Source organism: Lepidochelys kempii, chromosome 2, assembly GCF_965140285.1.
Source record: "Lepidochelys kempii isolate rLepKem1 chromosome 2, rLepKem1.hap1, whole genome shotgun sequence".
NCBI classification, from domain to species: domain Eukaryota; kingdom Metazoa; phylum Chordata; order Testudines; family Cheloniidae; genus Lepidochelys; species Lepidochelys kempii.
Window position 1 is genome coordinate 91555554 of NC_136381.1, and position 18714 is coordinate 91574267.

Sequence of the window (18714 nt, forward strand, 5' to 3'; positions counted from 1 at the left end):
TGCAGCGCCTTCCCCCTTGTCATGCTGACCTACATGGGCAGCCTTCATCGATTTCCCTTCTCCAGGCTCCCGCTCCCAGCAGCAGGAAGGATTCTGGTCAAAGGAGGAGCCGGAGCTCTCCGAACCAACACGCACACCCTTGTGTACCCGGGGCACTGTCAGTCAGTCCAGCTTGGGAAAGCCAGGGCAGCATTACACTCGACAAGCTGGGGCAAAGAAAGCCACGGCGGCCGATTTGCTCGGACCCCTTCTAGAGTGCAGCGCGCACACGCCCCCGGGGGCCCCGCCTCCCCGAGCGGTCCGGCTATAATTCTCTGCCATTCTGCGGGCTCCGCGCTGCTCGTCTCCGCATCAACCACGATGCGGCGGGGGGAGACGAGACGAGACGTGCAGCAGGGCCCAACATGGGAGACCCCAGACCCAAGTTCAGTACAGCCATTTACAACAGGGAGGGGGAAACGTGACATTCATACACAGCGAACGGGCGAGCCAGGAGCAGAAGCGCGGTGGCCGCGGGAGGACGGGGCCTAGGGAAGGGGATTTTCACACCGTGTGAACGCGAAAGGATTGCGCTGAAGGTGAGGGAGGAAACCAGATTCAGTTCAGGGCGGGGGGGGAGCCGGAGCCCCGGGGAAGAGAAGGGCCGGATAACAGAAGGGGCTGAAACAGCCCCAGGTCGATAGCCCTGGGGAAAGGGAGACGCGCCGGGCCCGGGGCTCAGCCTCACCCGCAGGGCTGCTGGGGTGGGCTCCGAGCCCCAGACACGGGGTCACTGCGAGAGGGAGGCCCGGCGTGGGGAGCAGCCTGTACCCGCGGGGCGCCCCGGGGCGCCTCACCTGCTGCCGGAGGGGAAGCCCCGCTGGGCGGCTCCAGGGTGACGGTCCCGTCCTTCCAGACGCGGACGTGGGCAGCCGCCTCGGCCCTGGCGGCGGGGGTCTGGCGGCGGCGGCCCCGGGCCCGCAGGGAGCCGCAGCACTGGTAGCACACGGCCCACGCCTGCTCCTCGTTGATGGGCTGGTTGTAGAGCCGCAGGATCTGCTCCAGGGAGAGCGCGTCCCGCGCCCCGTCCTCCCTGCGGCAGGAGGCGTCTCCCGCCGCCGCCTCCCGGGACCAGTCCCCGGGCAGAGCCTCCGCCGCAGCCCCGGCGCGAGCCATCCCCGCTCCGCCGCGCCCGCTGCTGCCTGCCGCGCCTCACCGCAGGGAGCTCTGGGGCCGGGCCCCGCTGCGTCCCGTCCTCGCCGGCCTCATACTCCGCCCGCGCCGCCGGATACGCGGCGAGCGCCGACCCGCAGCAGCGCCCCAGCTCCTCACTGGCGGCGGCGGCGCGGCCGCCCGCTCCTAGCAACGCAACGGCGTCCCCTCCCGGCCGGGTCTCCGCGGCGCCGCAGCGCCTCCTGCCGGCGGGAGCGCGGGGCCGGGGCCGCGCCGGGCCGCCGCTCAGGCACTGGGAGGCGGTGGCTGGGGGGGGGTTGCCGCGATTCAGTTCAGTGCGGCTCTCGCCGCCCCCTACGGCCGGCCGAAGCCCCTCCCCGGCCATCTTCCTTGCTCGAGCGCCTGCGGCACCGTACACAGCACCTCTGCGCTGGGACACGCGGGGCACAGACTTGCACAGGGGGGCTCGCAGTCAGGAAGCGTAAGCTACATCTGGGAACGGGGAGAGACAAAGCGCGGGCCAAAGGCAAAGAGGCGCTGGCTGTGCAACCAAGGTGACAGGCAGGAGCGTGAGACGGCCGCTTTCTACTCCAGCATCCAGCTCCCATAGCAACCTGCCAGCAGCGCAGGAGTAAATACGAAGGGGAGATGGATAGCGGTGTAATAAAACCCCCAGGCACTGTGGGAATCACCATAATGGAGCGTCTATACAGCTGAAAGAGGGTCTCTCTCTTTTATATGTGATCCTGACTTGATCACATTTATAATGTACAAGCAGAATAAAACCCAGCCTAGTAATAATCTATCTCTCTATCTATAGATAGATATATTTGGTGCTTTAAAGGGGCCAATTTCACAAAGCTGAAAACAATTATGACCCAAATCAGTTGGGAGAACATATTTAATTAGATCATTTTAAATGATAATGAGTAATAATTTTAAAATACCATAGTAGATTCACAGTTTCACAAATGAGGAAGAAGGTTGCTGTGGTTAAAATAAACTACTTAATCTAAAGGGAAACTGAAGCCAGCCCCAAAAATAAAATTATATATAACAAATTAAAGAAAGGGGAGGTCAATCATAAGGAATATAAATCAGAAGCTAAGAATTGCAGAAAATAAATAAGGGTACCTGAGGGGCAGAAGGTGAAATCTAAGGCCAGCAGAATTAAGGACAATAAGAAGTTTTTTAAAATATCATTACAAATATCAATTACAGTTTATAAGTACCTATGCAGGGAAGAAATATTTAATAATGGCACCTCAATCTAGCAGAGAAAGTATAACACAATCCACTGGCTGGAAGTTGAAACTAGACATATTCAGACTGGAATTAAGATAATTTTTTAACAGTGAGCGTAATTAACCATTGGAACAATTTACCAAAGGTCATGGTGGATTCTCCATCACTGACCATTTTTAAATCAAGATTGGAGGTTTTTTTCTAAAAGATATACTCTAGGAATTATTTTGGGGAAGTTCTATGGCTGTGCTATACAGGATGTCAGACTAGATGATCACAGATGGTCTCTTCGGGCCTTACGATCTATCAATCTTTTACACTTTGTTAACATTTGTATAGCTGGTCTAGACAATAAAATATTACTGAAATTAATTTACTCCCTACTCTGCCAATGCCCTCCTATCTGACAGTGAGCAACCCCTGGTGATCTTTGGATATATACTTTAAGGGTCTATAGGCCCTTTGCTAAACCAAGTCTTGCATCTATGGATTCTGCCTACATCTGTCCCTCCTTAAGATGTTAGTTTCCGTTTGTATTCATGCCACAGGATGAATTAATCTATAATTTTGCACAGCTGTGAAAATTTAAATCAATAATGGAAATAAAAAAACAAATAGGTATCAGTAGAAATTTTATATATATATATAAATTCTGCCAAACCTAATCATAATCATTGTGAGATTGATTCTGTATAGAACTTTTGTAACAAAACCCACAGCCAGGCAAAACTGTCTTGAAAGTGGAATAAACCATTTCAACACTAGATGTTTTATGACTACATTGGAAACCAATTGCAACCAGTGCAATGCTTTCAGTTAGAAAGCAAGTCTACGTACCTAGAGGTCTTCCTTTGTAACATGCAGAAATGATACATGAGGGGCATGGAGGGGGTCAAGTGCCACCCCCCCGATATCTGTTTGGCCTGTTCGGGAGGGAGGGAGGGAGGGAGAGGGACATGTGCGGGGTGGGGGCGTGGCACAGCAGCAGAAGGACAGAGCCCCCTCCTGCAGGTAACTCTGTTGGGGCGGGGAGAGCATGGTGGCCCTGGCTTGGGCGGGGTGAGTTCCTGGGCAGAGAAGACGTGTGGAGGTTATGTGTCCTCCCCTTTAGATTGTGCTCCCCAGTATAGGAAGGCATGAGTCGTCTATGGCATAGCATGAAAAACACTATACTCTAAAAAAAACTATTTTAATTAAACAATGGCCTGATACAGCAATCATGAGGCCTATATGCAATAAAATGCTTTCCCTTCGCAACGTCGAGGGACACTGCTATACATTCGGAACTCTTACTGTTCTGCACACTAAACTGGCAGGATTCAGTATAGAGCCATGAAAACTGAATTGCTCTCCAAATAGTAGGATGACTAGCGAACTTTGATTTTCCTATGTCTCACATTCCAGTACACTGTGGGTGACAGTCTGTACATGTCCTGTGATGTTACCATTTGTGAAGGCCTGTCATAGAGCCAACTAATGTTTAATTTCCCAAATATCCTAGAAATATCCCTCTTGCAGCAGAAGTTGAATTTGATTCATCATGGCACTAGGAGCTGGTACTTTTTTCTGGGAGAAAAATGGTCTAGAATTTAATCTTTACTTCTTTTTAAGAGTTCTAATTATTATGATTACAATAAAAACTTTAAGGATATGAACTGCATGTAACTCAAAGTACTGATGTCTTCTCTACAGGCAGCACAAAACAGTATCTGTAAGTGGTGTGGAATGCTCCCTTTCATCTTAATGGGACATTTACTAGTCATAATTTAAAATATCAGCATACATAACTATTTAATGGGTCAGTAAAGCATACAAAGAAGAATGGCAGTTATTGTGCACCTCTACACAATGTACTGAGCATCTTGTTTTGGTGTCAGAGGTAGACAGGACTTGATTTGAAAACAGATACTGAAAGAACTACCACTCCCCTCTCCTCTCCCCTCCCCACCCTCCCAATCCATTTTGCATAATTTTCTCTCTGTTAGAACACTAGGTGAAAGAGATGCACTCTGTTACTTATAGCACTTGTATATTAGAAGGTTTACAAAAATGTAAATTAGTGGGTATAATGTGAAGATTTCTATACTGTCACAGAGTTAGGGTGACCAGATGAAAGAGACAAAATATTGGGACACATGAGGGAAGCAAAAAAGAACAGTGGCCAAAAGCAGTTTTATTGGGATGTCTGGTCATCTTATACAGAGTTGCACTATGGAATTACACACAACCCTTTCTGATCAAATTTCTCTCACTCCTATTCAGTTAGATATGAGGTTTCTCTGATGATTTACTTAAATTGTAGTTTCTTCAGGGCAGGGACTGTCTTTTTGTTATCTCTTTATACAGGGGCTAGCACAAAAGGGGCCCTAATCAGGCCCCTATGCACTACTTCATTCAAATAATTACTCCAATGGCGTACTTGACCTCCAGTTTTCAGAGGCCTAAGCATCTGCATAAATCACTTTCTCCTACAGTTGGTCTCCTTCGCTCAGTGACTACCAAAGTAAGAGTTCAATAAGGTATGTTCAAGACCTTTTTTTTTTAAATTGGAATGAAACAAAATTAGTTTGAGTCTTTCTTCTGTCAACAAGACTGATCGGTGGCAGTATCCATTAACATCCATTATAAATTTGGGTTTCAAGATCATATTGTAATCTAGCTATATTCTACAGTATGGTTTTAATTCTCTCTAATCTAGTCTGTTCTATCCTGTCCTCCTTTCTGTGGCATCGATTCATTCATGACTTTCACTAAAGCTTTATCTATGGGTGGGATGCTTTAAAGTATTTTTTCACATTTTAAAAAAAATATGATACATTTTAAATGAGAAGTTTTTAGCTTTTTAATCAGACTATCTAAAAGTAGCCAAAATTCAGCTTACATTAAGCAACAGTACAAATTAATGCTGCACTGAAAGATCAATTTATACTATAGTTATTTCTTTGCAGTTCTCTTTCTACCATTTTATTCAGAATATCTAAGAGGGAAAAAAATGTATGTTCTTTGCATCCAACATTTATGTAAACTGTTGCAACTGACAAACTGCAATATTAAATTTTACAGAGTGACCTCTTCTGTATAAATTGAGTACTACAGGTTTAAGAGGCCAAAAAATTTAGATTTAAAAGACTCATGCCACAAAAGACTACAACCCCCCATTTTCTGAAATAGTTTACATTTGGCAGTATATTGTTTTTAATGTAACTGTAGTGGATTTGGGTAAGTTTCTACATTTACAGATATCAACGTACATACATACATACTTGAGCAAATTAATTATTTTAATAAAAATATATTGGGTTAATTTAGCTATATCCACCCAGTAAAGTGACCTCAATCTTTCAAGTAAAAATGGACAAATACTGGGGAAATAGCACTGTCAAAAGTTTTCATCAGGCAATTGGCTCATTGTGGGTCACTGGGCAAATCAAACCCTCTTGTGAGACCTCAGTCTCACAACTGTAAAACACGGATAAATACTGTTACCTTTGTACAGCACTTTGAGATCTTGAATGTAAGGCCAAGTCTATAACTCAAATGTACAATTAAAACCTGGGTGTTGCAGGACCAGTACTTTGTTACTATGAGTCAGTACTTTAATACTAAGTTGAGAGCGCTGTCCAGAGCACTCACAATGGAGCATTGGGGGATAGCTCCCAAAGGCCAATACCATCAAATTGCGACCACACTACCCCAAGTTTGACCATGCAAGGTCGATTTCAGCGCTAAGCCCCTTGTTGGGGGAGGAGTACAGAAATCAATTTTAAGAGCCCTTTAAGTCAAAAGAAAAGGAGTACTTGTGGCACATTAGAGACTAACCAATTTATTTGAGCATGAGCTTTCGTGAGCTACAGCTCACTTCATCAGATGTATGCCGTGGAAACTGCAGCAGACTTTATATATACACAGAGAATATGAAAAAATACCTCCTCCCACCCCATTGTCCAGCTGGTAATAGCTTATCTAAAGTGATCAACAGGTGGGCCATTTCCAGCACAAATTCAGGTTTTCTCACCCTCCACCCTCCCACACAAATTCACTCTCCTGCTGGTGATAGCCCATCCAAAGTGACAACTCTTTACACAATGTGCATGATAATAAAGTTGGGCCATTTCCTGCACAAATCCAGGTTCTCTCACCCCCCTCCCAAAAACCACACACACAAACTCACTATCCTGCTGGTAATAGCTCATCCAAAGTGACCATTCTCCCTACAATGTGCATAATTAAGGTGGGCCATTTCCAGCACAAATCCAGGTTTTCTCACATCCCCCCCACCCCCATACACACACAAACTCACTCTCCTGCTGGTAATAGCTCATCCAAACTGACCACTCTCCAAGTTTAAATCCAAGTTAAACCAGAACATCTGGAGGGGGGGGTAGGAAAAAACAAGAGGAAATAGGCTACCTTGCATAATGACTTAGCCACTCCCAGTCTCTATTTAAGCCTAAATTAATAGTATCCAGTTTGCAAATGAATTCCAATTCAGCAGTTTCTCGCTGGAGTCTGGATTTGAAGTTTTTTTGTTTTAAGATAGCGACCTTCATGTCTGTGATTGCGTGACCAGAGAGATTGAAGTGTTCTCCGACTGGTTTATGAATGTTATAATTCTTGACATCTGATTTGTGTCCATTTATTCTTTTACGTAGAGACTGTCCAGTTTGACCAATGTACATGGCAGAGGGGCATTGCTGGCACATGATGGCATATATCACATTGGTGGATGTGCAGGTATACGAGCCTCTGATAGTGTGGCTGATGTTATTAGGCCCTGTGATGGTGTCCCCTGAATAGATATGTGGGCACAATTGGCAATGGGCTTTGTTGCAAGGATAAGTTCCTGGGTTAGTGGTTCTGTTGTGTGGTATGTGGTTGTTGGTGAGTATTTGCTTCAGGTTGCGGGGCTGTCTGTAGGCAAGGACTGGCCTGTCTCCCAAGATTTGTGAGAGTGTTGGGTCATCCTTTAGGATAGGTTGTAGATCCTTAATAATGCGTTGGAGGGGTTTTAGTTGGGGGCTGAAGGTGACGGCTAGTGGCGTTCTGTTAGTTTCTTTGTTAGGCCTGTCCTGTAGTAGGTAACTTCTGGGAACTCTTCTGGCTCTATCAATCTGTTTCTTTACTTCTGCAGGTGGGTATTGTAGTTGTAAGAAAGCTTGACAGAGATCTTGTAGGTGTTTGTCTCTGTCTGAGGGGTTGGAGCAAATGCGGTTGTATCGCAGAGCTTGGCTGTAGACGATGGATCGTGTGGTGTGGTCCGGGTAAAAGCTGGAGGCATGTAGGTAGGAATAGCGGTCGGTAGGTTTCCGGTATAGGGTGGTGTCTATGTGACCATTGTTTATTAGCACTGTAGTGTCCAGGAAGTGGATCTCTTGTGTGGACTGGACCAGGCTGAGGTTGGTGGTGGGATGGAAATTGTTGAAATCATGGTGGAATTCCTCAAGGGCTTCTTTTCCATGGGTCCAGATGATGAAGATGTCATCAATATAGCGCAAGTAGAGTAGGGGCTTTAGGGGACGAGAGCTGAGGAAGCGTTGTTCTAAATCAGCCATAAAAATGTTGGCATACTGTGGGGCCATGCGGGTACCCATAGCAGTGCCGCTGATCTGAAGGTATACATTATCCCCAAATGTGAAATAGTTATGGGTAAGGACAAAGTCACAAAGTTCAGCCACCAGGTTAGCCATGACATTATCGGGGATAGTGTTCCTGACGGCTTGTAGTCCATCTTTGTGTGGAATGTTGGTGTGAGGGCTTCTACATCCATAGTGGCCAGGATGGTGTTATCAGGAAGATCACCGATGGATTGAAGTTTCCTTAGGAAGTCAGTGGTGTCTCGAAGGTAGCTGGGAGTGCTGGTAGCGTAGGGCCTGAGGAGGGAGTCTACATAGCCAGACAATCCTGCTGTCAGGGTGCCAATGCCTGAGATGATGGGGCGCCCAGGATTTCCAGGTTTATGGATCTTGGGCAGTAGATAGAATATCCCAGGTCGGGGTTCCAGGGGTGTGTCTGTGCGGATTTGATCTTGTGCTTTTTCAGGAAGTTTCTTGAGCAAATGCTGTAGTTGCTTTTGGTAACTCTCAGTGGGATCATAGGGTAATGGCTTGTAGAAACTCGTGTTGGAGAGCTGCCGAGCAGCCTCTTGTTCATATTCCGACCTATTCATGATGACAACAGCACCTCCTTTGTCAGCCTTTTTGATTATGATGTCAGAGTTGTTTCTGAGGCTGTGGATGGCATTGTGTTCTGCACGGCTGAGGTTATGGGGCAAGTGATGCTGCTTTTCCACAATTTCAGCCCATGCACGTCGGCGGAAGCACTCTATGTAGAAGTCCAGTCTGCTGTTTCGACCTTCAGGAGGAGTCCACCTAGAATCCCTCTTTCTGTAGTGTTGGTAGGGAGGTCTCTGTGGATTAGTATGTTGTTCAGAGGTATTTTGGAAATATTCCTTGAGTCGGAGACGTCGAAAATAGGATTCTAGGTCACCACAGAACTGTATCATGTTCGTGGGGGTGGAGGGGCAGAAGGAAAGGCCCCGAGATAGAACAGCTGCTTCTGCTGGGCTCAGAGTATAGTTGGATAGGTTAACAATATTGCTAGGTGGGTTGAGGGAACCATTGCTGTGGCCCCTTGTAGCATGTAGTGGTTTAGAAAGTTTAGTGTCCTTTTTCTTTTGTAGAGAAGCAAAGTGTGCGTTGTAAATGGCTTGTCTAGTTTTAGTAAAATCCAGCCACGAGGAAGTTTGTGTGGAAGGTTGGTTTTTTATGAGAGTATCCATTTTTGAGAGCTCATTCTTAATCTTTCCCTGTTTGCTGTAGAGGACGTTGATCAGGTGATTCCGCAGTTTCTTTGAGAGCGTGTGGCACAAGCTGTCAGCATAGTCTGAAGCAAATACTCACCAACAACCACATACCACACAACAGAACCACTAACCCAGGAACTTATCCTTGCAACAAAGCCCATTGCCAATTGTGCCCACATATCTATTCAGGGGACACCATCACAGGGCCTAATAACATCAGCCACACTATCAGAGGCTCGTATACCTGCACATCCACCAATGTGATATATGCCATCATGTGCCAGCAATGCCCCTCTGCCATGTACATTGGTCAAACTGGACAGTCTCTACGTAAAAGAATAAATGGACACAAATCAGATGTCAAGAATTATAACATTCATAAACCAGTCGGAGAACACTTCAATCTCTCTGGTCACGCAATCACAGACATGAAGGTCGCTATCTTAAAACAAAAAAACTTCAAATCCAGACTCCAGCGAGAAACTGCTGAATTGGAATTCATTTGCAAACTGGATACTATTAATTTAGGCTTAAATAGAGACTGGGAGTGGCTAAGTCATTATGCAAGGTAGCCTATTTCCTCTTGTTTTTTCCTACCCCCCCCCCCTCCAGATGTTCTGGTTTAACTTGGATTTAAACTTGGAGAGTGGTCAGTTTGGATGAGCTATTACCAGCAGGAGAGTGAGTTTGTGTGTGTATGGGGGTGGAGAGGATGTGAGAAAACCTGGATTTGTGCTGGAAATGGCCCACCTTAATTATGCACATTGTAGGGAGAATGGTCACTTTGGATGAGCTATTACCAGCAGGATAGTGAGTTTGTGTGTGTGGTTTTTGGGAGGGGGGTGAGAGAACCTGGATTTGTGCAGGAAATGGCCCAACTTTATTATCATGCACATTGTGTAAAGAGTTGTCACTTTGGATGGGCTATCACCAGCAGGAGAGTGAATTTGTGTGGGAGGGTGGAGGGTGAGAAAACCTGAATTTGTGCTGGAAATGGCCCACCTGTTGATCACTTTAGATAAGCTATTACCAGCTGGACAATGGGGTGGGAGGAGGTATTTTTTCATATTCTCTGTGTATATATAAAGTCTGCTGCAGTTTCCACGGCATACATCTGATGAAGTGAGCTGTAGCTCACGAAAGCTCATGCTCAAATAAATTGGTTAGTCTCTAAGGTGCCACAAGTACTCCTTTTCTTTTTGCAAATACAGACTAACACGGCTGTTACTCTGAAACCTTTAAGTCAAAGTAAATGGCTTCATCGTGCGGATGGGTGCAGGGTTAAATCAATCTAATGCTGCTAAATTCAACCTAAACTCGTAGTGTAGAGCAAGGTTTAAACAATGTCCCAAGATTGGTGTTATGTGGAATCATGCTGCTGAAGATCTCTACTTATGTCTCAGACAAAAGATAAGTTCTGTCTCTTTGTTATTACATACATATCTCAGGGCACTTTCCAGAGTTAGGGGTGTTACCTATGGCGTCAACCACAGTTACTATTAGCAGAAGCACTTGAGCTGGAGCTCCCTGGGATTATAGAAGCTGGCAGGGCGTAATTTTTCTTATTATATGTCCCTCTTTATCCATGGTACTCAAAGACAAGCTAGGACAAGCATCATATATAGTAAGCAGGATGTTGAGTCTTACTTTATTGTGCCGCTTGCAAGACTGAGGCTGTGCTGAACAGGCAGAGACCCTGAAGCGAATGCAGGGACAGTGAAGCAACTAACATGCAGCCAGTGCCTTCTGTGACGGAGGTAATCATTGCCAGGAAGCCAGAGACAGTGAAGGAGCAGAGCTGGGTCTGTGATGCATGCTAATGCTGAGAAATTATTTTTCAATACATTAGGTAAATTAAATGCTCCAAACTTCATTAACACAAGTTAAAGTTGCCCAGAGGTGTCTTGTGCCATTCCAGCTGTGGAGAATGGCTAAACTTAAGCTCTGAAAACCAGGACATAAAAAGTTGCCACCCTTGCAACACCTTAACTCTGCCCCCACACCAGCACATACATATTAGCACTCTACTCTCACATACTATGGACATTTTGAAAACAAAGCACTTGAGCATTACGGAACAAAAATCTCATCTTTGCTAAGGTAAAACTTGGTTTAGGTCAGGTGTAGCAAACAGGAGCTACCTACACTGGACTATGCTCACCCAGTCTATTACATTAAAATTACCCCGGACTTCCTAAATGTTACCCCCACCCCCCACATCACACTTGCCAAAAGAGTTCCTTCTACACATGCAAATTATTCCAGAATAAGATAGCAGGTGAATTTAAAATTTGAAATAGAATTTAAAATGTGGAATAAGTGTCCACACATACAGCTGTTCAGAAATCATTATTCCTGAACAATTTCATGTGTAGACAAGGCATAAGCCCTGGAGGCTACTACCATATTTGCCACCAGATTGCGGACAATTTCCCTGGAAGATGATATCCTTGCGCACCTCCACTAACACAACCTACAAAATTCAATGCTGAAATGAAGCATACTTGATCTATAAGTACACAAGCACTTCATATCACTCACAGCTCTGCCAAGCTGCTCCAGCTAATCCCTCCAGCATTCAATACAGCTACTCTTAACACAGTGAATACAGCTGGAATGTGTGCAGATAAATGCTGGGAATTCAAATATGTGGAACACAACATAGTGGAATATTCTCTTTATCTCTCCTCGTGTCTATTTATTGTAGATTCATAGAGTTAGAGGCCACAAGAAACAAAAGATTGTTTAGTCTGACCTGTATAATACACACCAGAGCATTTCACCCACTTACTCCTGTATTGAGCCGAATGACTAAAGCATCTTCCAGCAAGGCATCCACAATCTTGATTTGAAGACATCAAAGATGGAGAATCCACCTCTCTTGGTAGTTTGTTAAACCTTTGCACCTCTCTTACTGAACCATTCCCAGTGGCTACTACCAGCACCAGGAGTATGGGGGGGGAAGGGGACAGTTACGTTTGCACTGTGGGGGTGGTACGTACTTTAACTTTGTGTTTCTTGGTTTTCAGAGGGGTTAATTCATCACTCTACACATTCTGGAAGGGCAAGATGCACCAACTCTGCATTAATGAAGTTTTTGGGCATTTAATAAAATGTGGAAACTATTATATTGCCATTGCAGAACCATTGATGTTGACACTTTAGCCCTTGCTACATCTCACACTCCGGACACTGGTAACCTCTTTGAACATACACCAGAAAAATATATTCTCTGACCTATCTAACAATGGTAATTTTAGTGACACCATTACCATTATAGCAGCCCTCAAAGTGCACACACATTTTAACTTCTTCTACTCCTAGGAATCACAAACAAAACTTCAAAACATGCATAACATTTACCAAATTAAATATGCCTGTCCTGGGAAAATTTAGGATTATGGCAGAAAATGAAAAGATCCCTGGATTAGTTACTACAGACCTCAGTTCACCCTTACAATCATGAGCAGTGGGAGAGGAAAGGCCACCTTATAAAAATGTAAGGAGGTACGGACGGGAACTAATGAAGCGAGAATTCAATTTCCATACCAGTCTAGCAGAGATGACTCTCAACTAAAATGGCCACTTAAGTGACAGTAGCCTGAAAACTCCCAGTAGTTCCAAGGGAAGCCTCATAAATAGGGCCCTATCAAATTTACGGCAGTGAAAAGCACATTACGGACCATGAAATCTGGTCTTCCTTGTGAAATCTGGTCTTGTGTACTTTTTTACCCAATTAGTACAGATTTCACAAGGGACACCACTGTTTCTGAAACTGGGGGTCCCAACCCAAAAGGAGATCAGTGGGGAATCACATGGTTAGTGTAGGGGGTGCAGTAGTGCCACCCTTAGTTCTGTGTTGGCTTCAGAGCTAGATGGCTGGAGAGCAGCAGCTGCTGGCCGGGCGCCCAGCACTGAAGGCAGCGCCCGGCCAGCAGCAGTGCAGACATAAGGGCGGCAATACCATACCATGCCATCCTTACTTCAAGTAACACCAGCAGGCAAGGAACAGATGGACCAACACAGGAGGGAAGAATTTTCCTCAAGAAAGAGGACAATGCCATTTGACCAAAAGACTTGACTGCAGGATCCAGTGGAAACAGGACTAGGAAGTAAGTTAACACAGGTTGTAGAAGGATTTAGCTAGTGAAGGACAGCTCTGACACAAATGATAGGAACTCTAAGGCCTGGTCTACACTAAGACTTTAGGTCGAATTTAGCATCGTTAAATAGATGTAAACCTGCACCCGTCCACACAATGAAGCCCTTTATTTCGACTTAAAGGGCTCTTAAAATCGATTTCCTTACTCCACCCCTGACAAGTGGATTAGCGCTTAAATTGACCGTGCCAACTCGAATCTGGGGTATTGTGGACACAATTCGATGGTATTGGCCTCTGGGAGCTATCCCAGAGTGCACCATTGTGACCGCTCGGGACAGCACTCTCAACTCAGATGCACTGGCCAGGTAGACAGGAAAAGAACCGCAAACTTCTGAATCTCATTTCCTGTTTGGCCAGCGTGGCAAGCTGCAGGTGACCAGGCAGAGCTCATCAGCACAGGTGACCATAATGGAGTCCCAGAATCGCAAAAGAGCTCCAGCATGGACAGAACAAGAGGTACGGGATCTGATCGCTGTTTGGGGAGAGGAATCCGTGCTATCAGAACTCCGTTCCAGTTTTCGAAATGCCAAAACCTTTGTCAAAATCTCCCAGGGCATGAAGGACAGAGGCCATAACAGGGACCTGAAGCAGTGCCGCGTGAAACTGAAGGAGCTGAGGCAAGCCTACCAGAAAACCAGAGAGGCGAACGGCCGCTCCGGGTCAGAGCCCCAAACATGCCGCTTCTATGATGAGCTGCGTGCCATTTTAGGGGGTTCAGCCAACACTACCCCAGCCGTGTTGTTTGACTCCTTCAATGGAGATGGAGGCAACACAGAAGCAGGTTTTGGGGATGAAGATGATGATGATGTTGTTGTTGTAGATAGCTCACAGCAAGGAAGCGGAGAAACCGGTTTTCCCGACAGCCAGGAACTGTTTCTCACCCTGGACCTGGAGCCAGTACCCCCCGAACCCACCCAAGGCTACCTCCTGGACCCAGCAGGCAGAGAAGGGACCTCTGGTGAGTGTACCTTTTAAAATACTATACATGGTTTAAAAGCAAGCATGTGAAAGGATTACTTTGCCCTGGCATTCGCGGTTCTCCCAGATGTACTCCTAAAGCTTTTGCAAAAGGTTTCTGGGGAGGGCAGCCTTATTGTGTCCTTTATGGTAGGACACTTTACCACTCCAGGCCAGTAACACGTACTCGGGAATCATTGTAGAACAAAGCATTGCAGTGTATGTTTGCTGGCATTCAAACAACATCCGTTCTTAATCTCTCTGTGTTATCCTCAGGAGAGTGAGATATAAGTCATGGTCACCTGGTTGAAATAGAGTGCTTTTCTTCAGGGGACACTCAGAGGAGCCCATTCCTGCTGGGCTGTTTGCCTGTGGCTAAACAGAAATGTTCCCCGCTGTTAGCCACAGGGAGGGGGGAAGGTTGAGGGGGTAGCCACGCGGTGGGGAGAGGCAAAATGCGACCTTGTAACGAAAGCACATGTGCTATGTATGTAATGTTAACAGCAAGGTTTACCCTGAAAGAGTGTAGCCACTGTTTTATAAAATGTGTCTTTTTAAATACCGCTGTCCCTTTTTTTTTAACTCCACCAGCTGCATGTGTTTCAATGATCACAGGATCTTCTCCTTCCCAGAGGCTAGTGAAGCTTAGAAAGAAAAAAAAACGCACTCGCGATGAAATGTTCTCCAAGCTCATGCTGTCCTCCCACACTGACAGAGCACAGACGAATGCGTGGAGGCAAATAATGTCAGAGTGCAGGAAAGCACAAAATGACCGGGAGGAGAGGTGGCCGGCTGAAGAGAGGGCTGAAGCCTTAATGTGGCGGCAGCGTGATGAGAGGAGGCAGGATTCAATGCTGAGGCTGCTGGAGGACCAAACCAGTATGCTCCAGTGTATGGTTGAGCTGCAGCAAAGGCAGCTGGAGCACCTCTGTAACCAACCGCCGTCCTCCCCAAGTTCCATAGCCTCCACACCCAGATGCCCAAGAACGCAGTGGGGGGGCCTCCGGCCAACCAGCCACTCCACCAAAGAGGATTGCCCAAAAAAAAAGAAGGCTGTCATTCAATAAATTTTAAAGTTGTAAACTTTTAAAGTGCTGTGCTTAAAGTGCTGTGTGGCATTTTCCTTCCCTCCTCCACCACCCCTCCTGGGCTACCTTGGTAGTCATCCCCCTATTTGTGTGATGAATGAATAAAGAATGCATGAATGTGAAGCAACAATGACTTTATTGCCTCTGCAAGCAGTGATTGAAGGGAGGAGGGGCGGGTGGTTAGCTTACAGGGAAGTAGATTGAACCAAGGGGCGGGGGGTTTCATCAAGGAGAAACAAACAGAACTTTCACACCGTAGCCTGGCCAGTCATGAAACTGGTTTTCAAAGCTTCTCTGATGCGTACCGCGCCCTCCTGTGCTCTTCTATCCGCCTTGGTGTCTGGCTGCGCGTAACCAGCAGCCAGGCGATTTGCCTCAACCTCCCACCCCGCCATAAACGTCTCCCCCTTACTCTCTCAGATATTGTGGAGCACACAGCAAGCAGTAATAACAGTGGGAATATTGGTTTCACTGAGGTCTAAGCGAGTCAGTAAACTGCGCCAGCGCGCCTTTAAACGTCCAAATGCACATTCTACCACCATTCTGCACTTGCTCAGCCTGTAGTTGAACAGCTCCTGACAGCTGTCCAGGCTGCCTGTGTACGGCTTCATGAGCCATGGCATTAAGGGGTAGGCTGGGTCCCCAAGGATAACTATAGGCATTTCAACATCCCCAATGGTTATTTTCTGGTCTGGGAATAAAGTCCCTTTCTGCAGCTTTTGAAACAGACCAGAGTTCCTGAAGATGCGAGCGTCATGCACCTTTCCCGGCCATCCCACGTTGATGTTGGTGAAACGTCCCTTGTGATCCACCAGAGCTTGCAGCACTATCGAAAAGTACCCCTTGCGGTTTATGTACTCGGCGGCTTGGTGCTCCGGTGCCAAGATAGGGATATGGGTTCCGTCTATGGCCCCACCACAGTTAGGGAATCCCATTGCAGCAAAGCCATCCACTATGACCTGCACATTTCCCAGGGTCACTACCCTTGATATCAGCAGATCTTTGATTGCGTGGGCTACTTGCATCACAGCAGCCCCCACAGTAGATTTGCCCACTCCAAATTGATTCCCAAATGACCGGTAGCTGTCTGGCGTTGCAAGCTTCCACAGGGCTATCGCCACTCGCTTCTCAACTGTGAGGGCCGCTCTCATCTTGGTATTCATGTGCTTCAGGGCAGGGCAAAGCAAGTCACAAAGTTCCATGAAAGTGCCCTTACGCATGCGAAAGTTTCGCAGTCACTGGGAATCGTCCCAGACCTGCAACACTATGCGGTCCCACCAGTCTGTGCTTGTTTCCCGAGCCCAGAATCGGCGTTCCACAGCACGAACCTGCCCCATTAGCACCATGTTGCATGCATTGGCAGGGCCCATGCTTTCAGAGAAATCTGTGTCCATGTCCTGATCACTCACGTGACCGCGCGGACGTCGCCTCCTCGCCTGGTATCGCTTTGCCAGGTTCCGGTGCTGCATATACTGCTGGATAATGCGTGTGGTGTTTAATGTGCTCCTAATTGCCAAAGTGAGCTGAGTGGCCTCCATGCTTGCCTTGGTATGGCATCCGCACAGAAAAAAGGCGCGGAACGATTGTCTGCCGTTGCTCTGACAGAGGGAGGGGCGACTGACGACACGGCTTACAGGTTGGCTTCAGGGAGCTAAAATCAACAAAGAGGGTGTCTTTACATCAAGGAGTATTTCAGGCAGGACTTCACGGAGGGTTCCAATAAGAAATGGTGCACCTAAGATATCGTTCTTATTGGAACAAGGAGGTTAGCCTGGCCTCTGATTGATACATGGCTAGATTTACCTCGCTGCACCTTCTCTGTGAGTGACTCCAGTGTGACCTAGAGGAATGAGTCCCCTAGACGGGGGAGGAGGCAAATGAGTACAAAACAAATCTGGTCTATTTCTTGTTTTGATCCACTCCATCTATCTTTTACATCTTTGGCTGGCAGCAGACGGTGCAGAAGGACTGCATGCCATCCACATCTCATGGCTGCTCGGCAGAAGATGGTACAGTCCTACTGCTAGCCATCCTCATCTCTTGCCTGCCTGGCAGAAGATGGTACAGTACGACTGCTAGCAATCCGTATCGCCTGCCTGCTCACCATAAGACGGTTCAATAGGACTGACTGCAGGACTAAAGAGAATGACCTGGTCAAGTCACTCCAAATTTAGTCCCTGCGCCCATGTCTATCCAGGCGCTCCCAGCCGACGTGGCCAGGAGCACCTCGGACATGACGATGACGGCTACCAGTTGTATTGCACCGTCTGCTGCCACAAGGCAAGGGGTTGCTGCTACTGTGTAGCAAAGCCATACCGCGTCTGCCAGCACCCAGGAGACATAGGGTGACGGTTACCTGAGCGGGCTCCATGCTTGCCGTGGTATGGCGTCTGCACAGGTAACTCAGGAAAAAAGGCGCGAAACGACTGTCTGCCCTTGCTTTCACGGAGGGAGGGAGGGAACGGGGGCCTGACGATATGTACCCAGAACCACCCGAGACAATGTTTTAGCCCCATCAGGCATTGGGATCTCAACCCAAAATTCCAATGGGCAGCGGAGACTGCGGGAACTGTGGATAGCTATCCACAGTGCAACGCTCCGGAAGTCGACTCTAGCCTCGGTACTGTGGAAGCACTCCGCCAAGTTAATGCACTTAATGCACTTGGAGCATTTTCTGTGGGGACACACACACTCGAATATATAAAACCGATTTCTAAAAAACCGACTTCTATAAATTCGACCTTATTCCGTAGTGTAGACATACCCTAAGTGCCTGTAGCCTGGTGTTAAAGAACCTCAGAAGGAAGAATTTAGGACTTTTCCCAACTAATCAGGAAGCTATCAAATGAGATATCCTAGGACTCTATCCTGTGATTGCTTCCTAAGCGCTGTCAAAAGATGCCTAGACCAGTATGTAATTGAGACAGGGATAAAAGTGTATCCCCTCCTAACAAAGTGACTGTTAGCATATTGGTGAAAATATTTGGTGCAAACCAGAAACAAAAAAAAGGGGGGGGAGGGACGGTTGACAAAGTGAAAGAGTCTCCCAAGAGTAAGCAAAGGAAACACCAGTGGACTTGGGTAAATAGGAATGTACAGAAAGGATGCTTACTTTTGATGAATCCTTCCACAATTTACAACTGTGAAAAAGAAGTAGATATTTGCATACATGTTTTAATGAATGCAGATCTTTACCTCTAAAAATGTAAATAAAGCAACTTTTATTAAAATAAAAATATACACTTTATATAAATACACATTACAGTATATACAAGTATTTTTCCTTAATTTTGTTTTAAATACACACA

General features: G+C 46.6%; 2 protein-coding genes across 6 annotated transcripts in view; one reads left to right on the forward strand and one right to left on the reverse strand.

Annotated features, from left to right (window-relative positions):
- SPIRE1 (spire type actin nucleation factor 1) overlaps positions 1-1318 on the reverse strand; it is a 172854-nt gene extending 171536 nt beyond the window's left edge. For all 3 annotated transcript variants that reach the window (XM_078851582.1, XM_078851580.1, XM_078851581.1), the window contains exon 1: positions 837-1318. In XM_078851582.1, coding sequence (XP_078707708.1) covers positions 837-1155 — 319 coding nt within the window. In that variant the 5' untranslated portion in view covers positions 1156-1318. The remainder of the gene's footprint in view (positions 1-836) is intronic.
- On the forward strand, positions 334-15464 carry LOC140906855 (uncharacterized). Of its 3 annotated transcripts, none has more exons than XM_073331642.2 (4): positions 334-578; positions 4744-4916; positions 13719-14319; positions 14910-15464. In XM_073331642.2, exons 3-4 carry the CDS (start codon positions 13770-13772, stop codon positions 15383-15385), a joined length of 1026 nt encoding a protein of 341 aa, XP_073187743.2. In that variant the 5' UTR covers positions 334-578; positions 4744-4916; positions 13719-13769; the 3' UTR covers positions 15386-15464. The 3 variants fall into 3 exon arrangements, with proteins under 3 accessions (XP_073187743.2, XP_073187742.2, XP_073187741.2); XM_073331641.2 differs by lacking the exon at positions 334-578 and adding an exon at positions 1468-1706; XM_073331640.2 differs by lacking the exon at positions 334-578 and having other exon boundaries at positions 4101-4916.
- The last annotated feature ends 3250 nt before the right edge of the window (positions 15465-18714 follow it).

Excerpts from the sequence above, each read along its gene's own strand:
- LOC140906855 (XM_073331642.2), top strand. The coding sequence starts at position 13,770 with ATGGAGTCCCAGAATCGCAAAAGAGCTCCAGCATGGACAGAACAAGAG. Across the intron at positions 14,320-14,909 it reads AGGCAGAGAAGGGACCTCTG|CTGCATGTGTTTCAATGATC; the intron begins GTGAGTGTACCT and ends TAACTCCACCAG.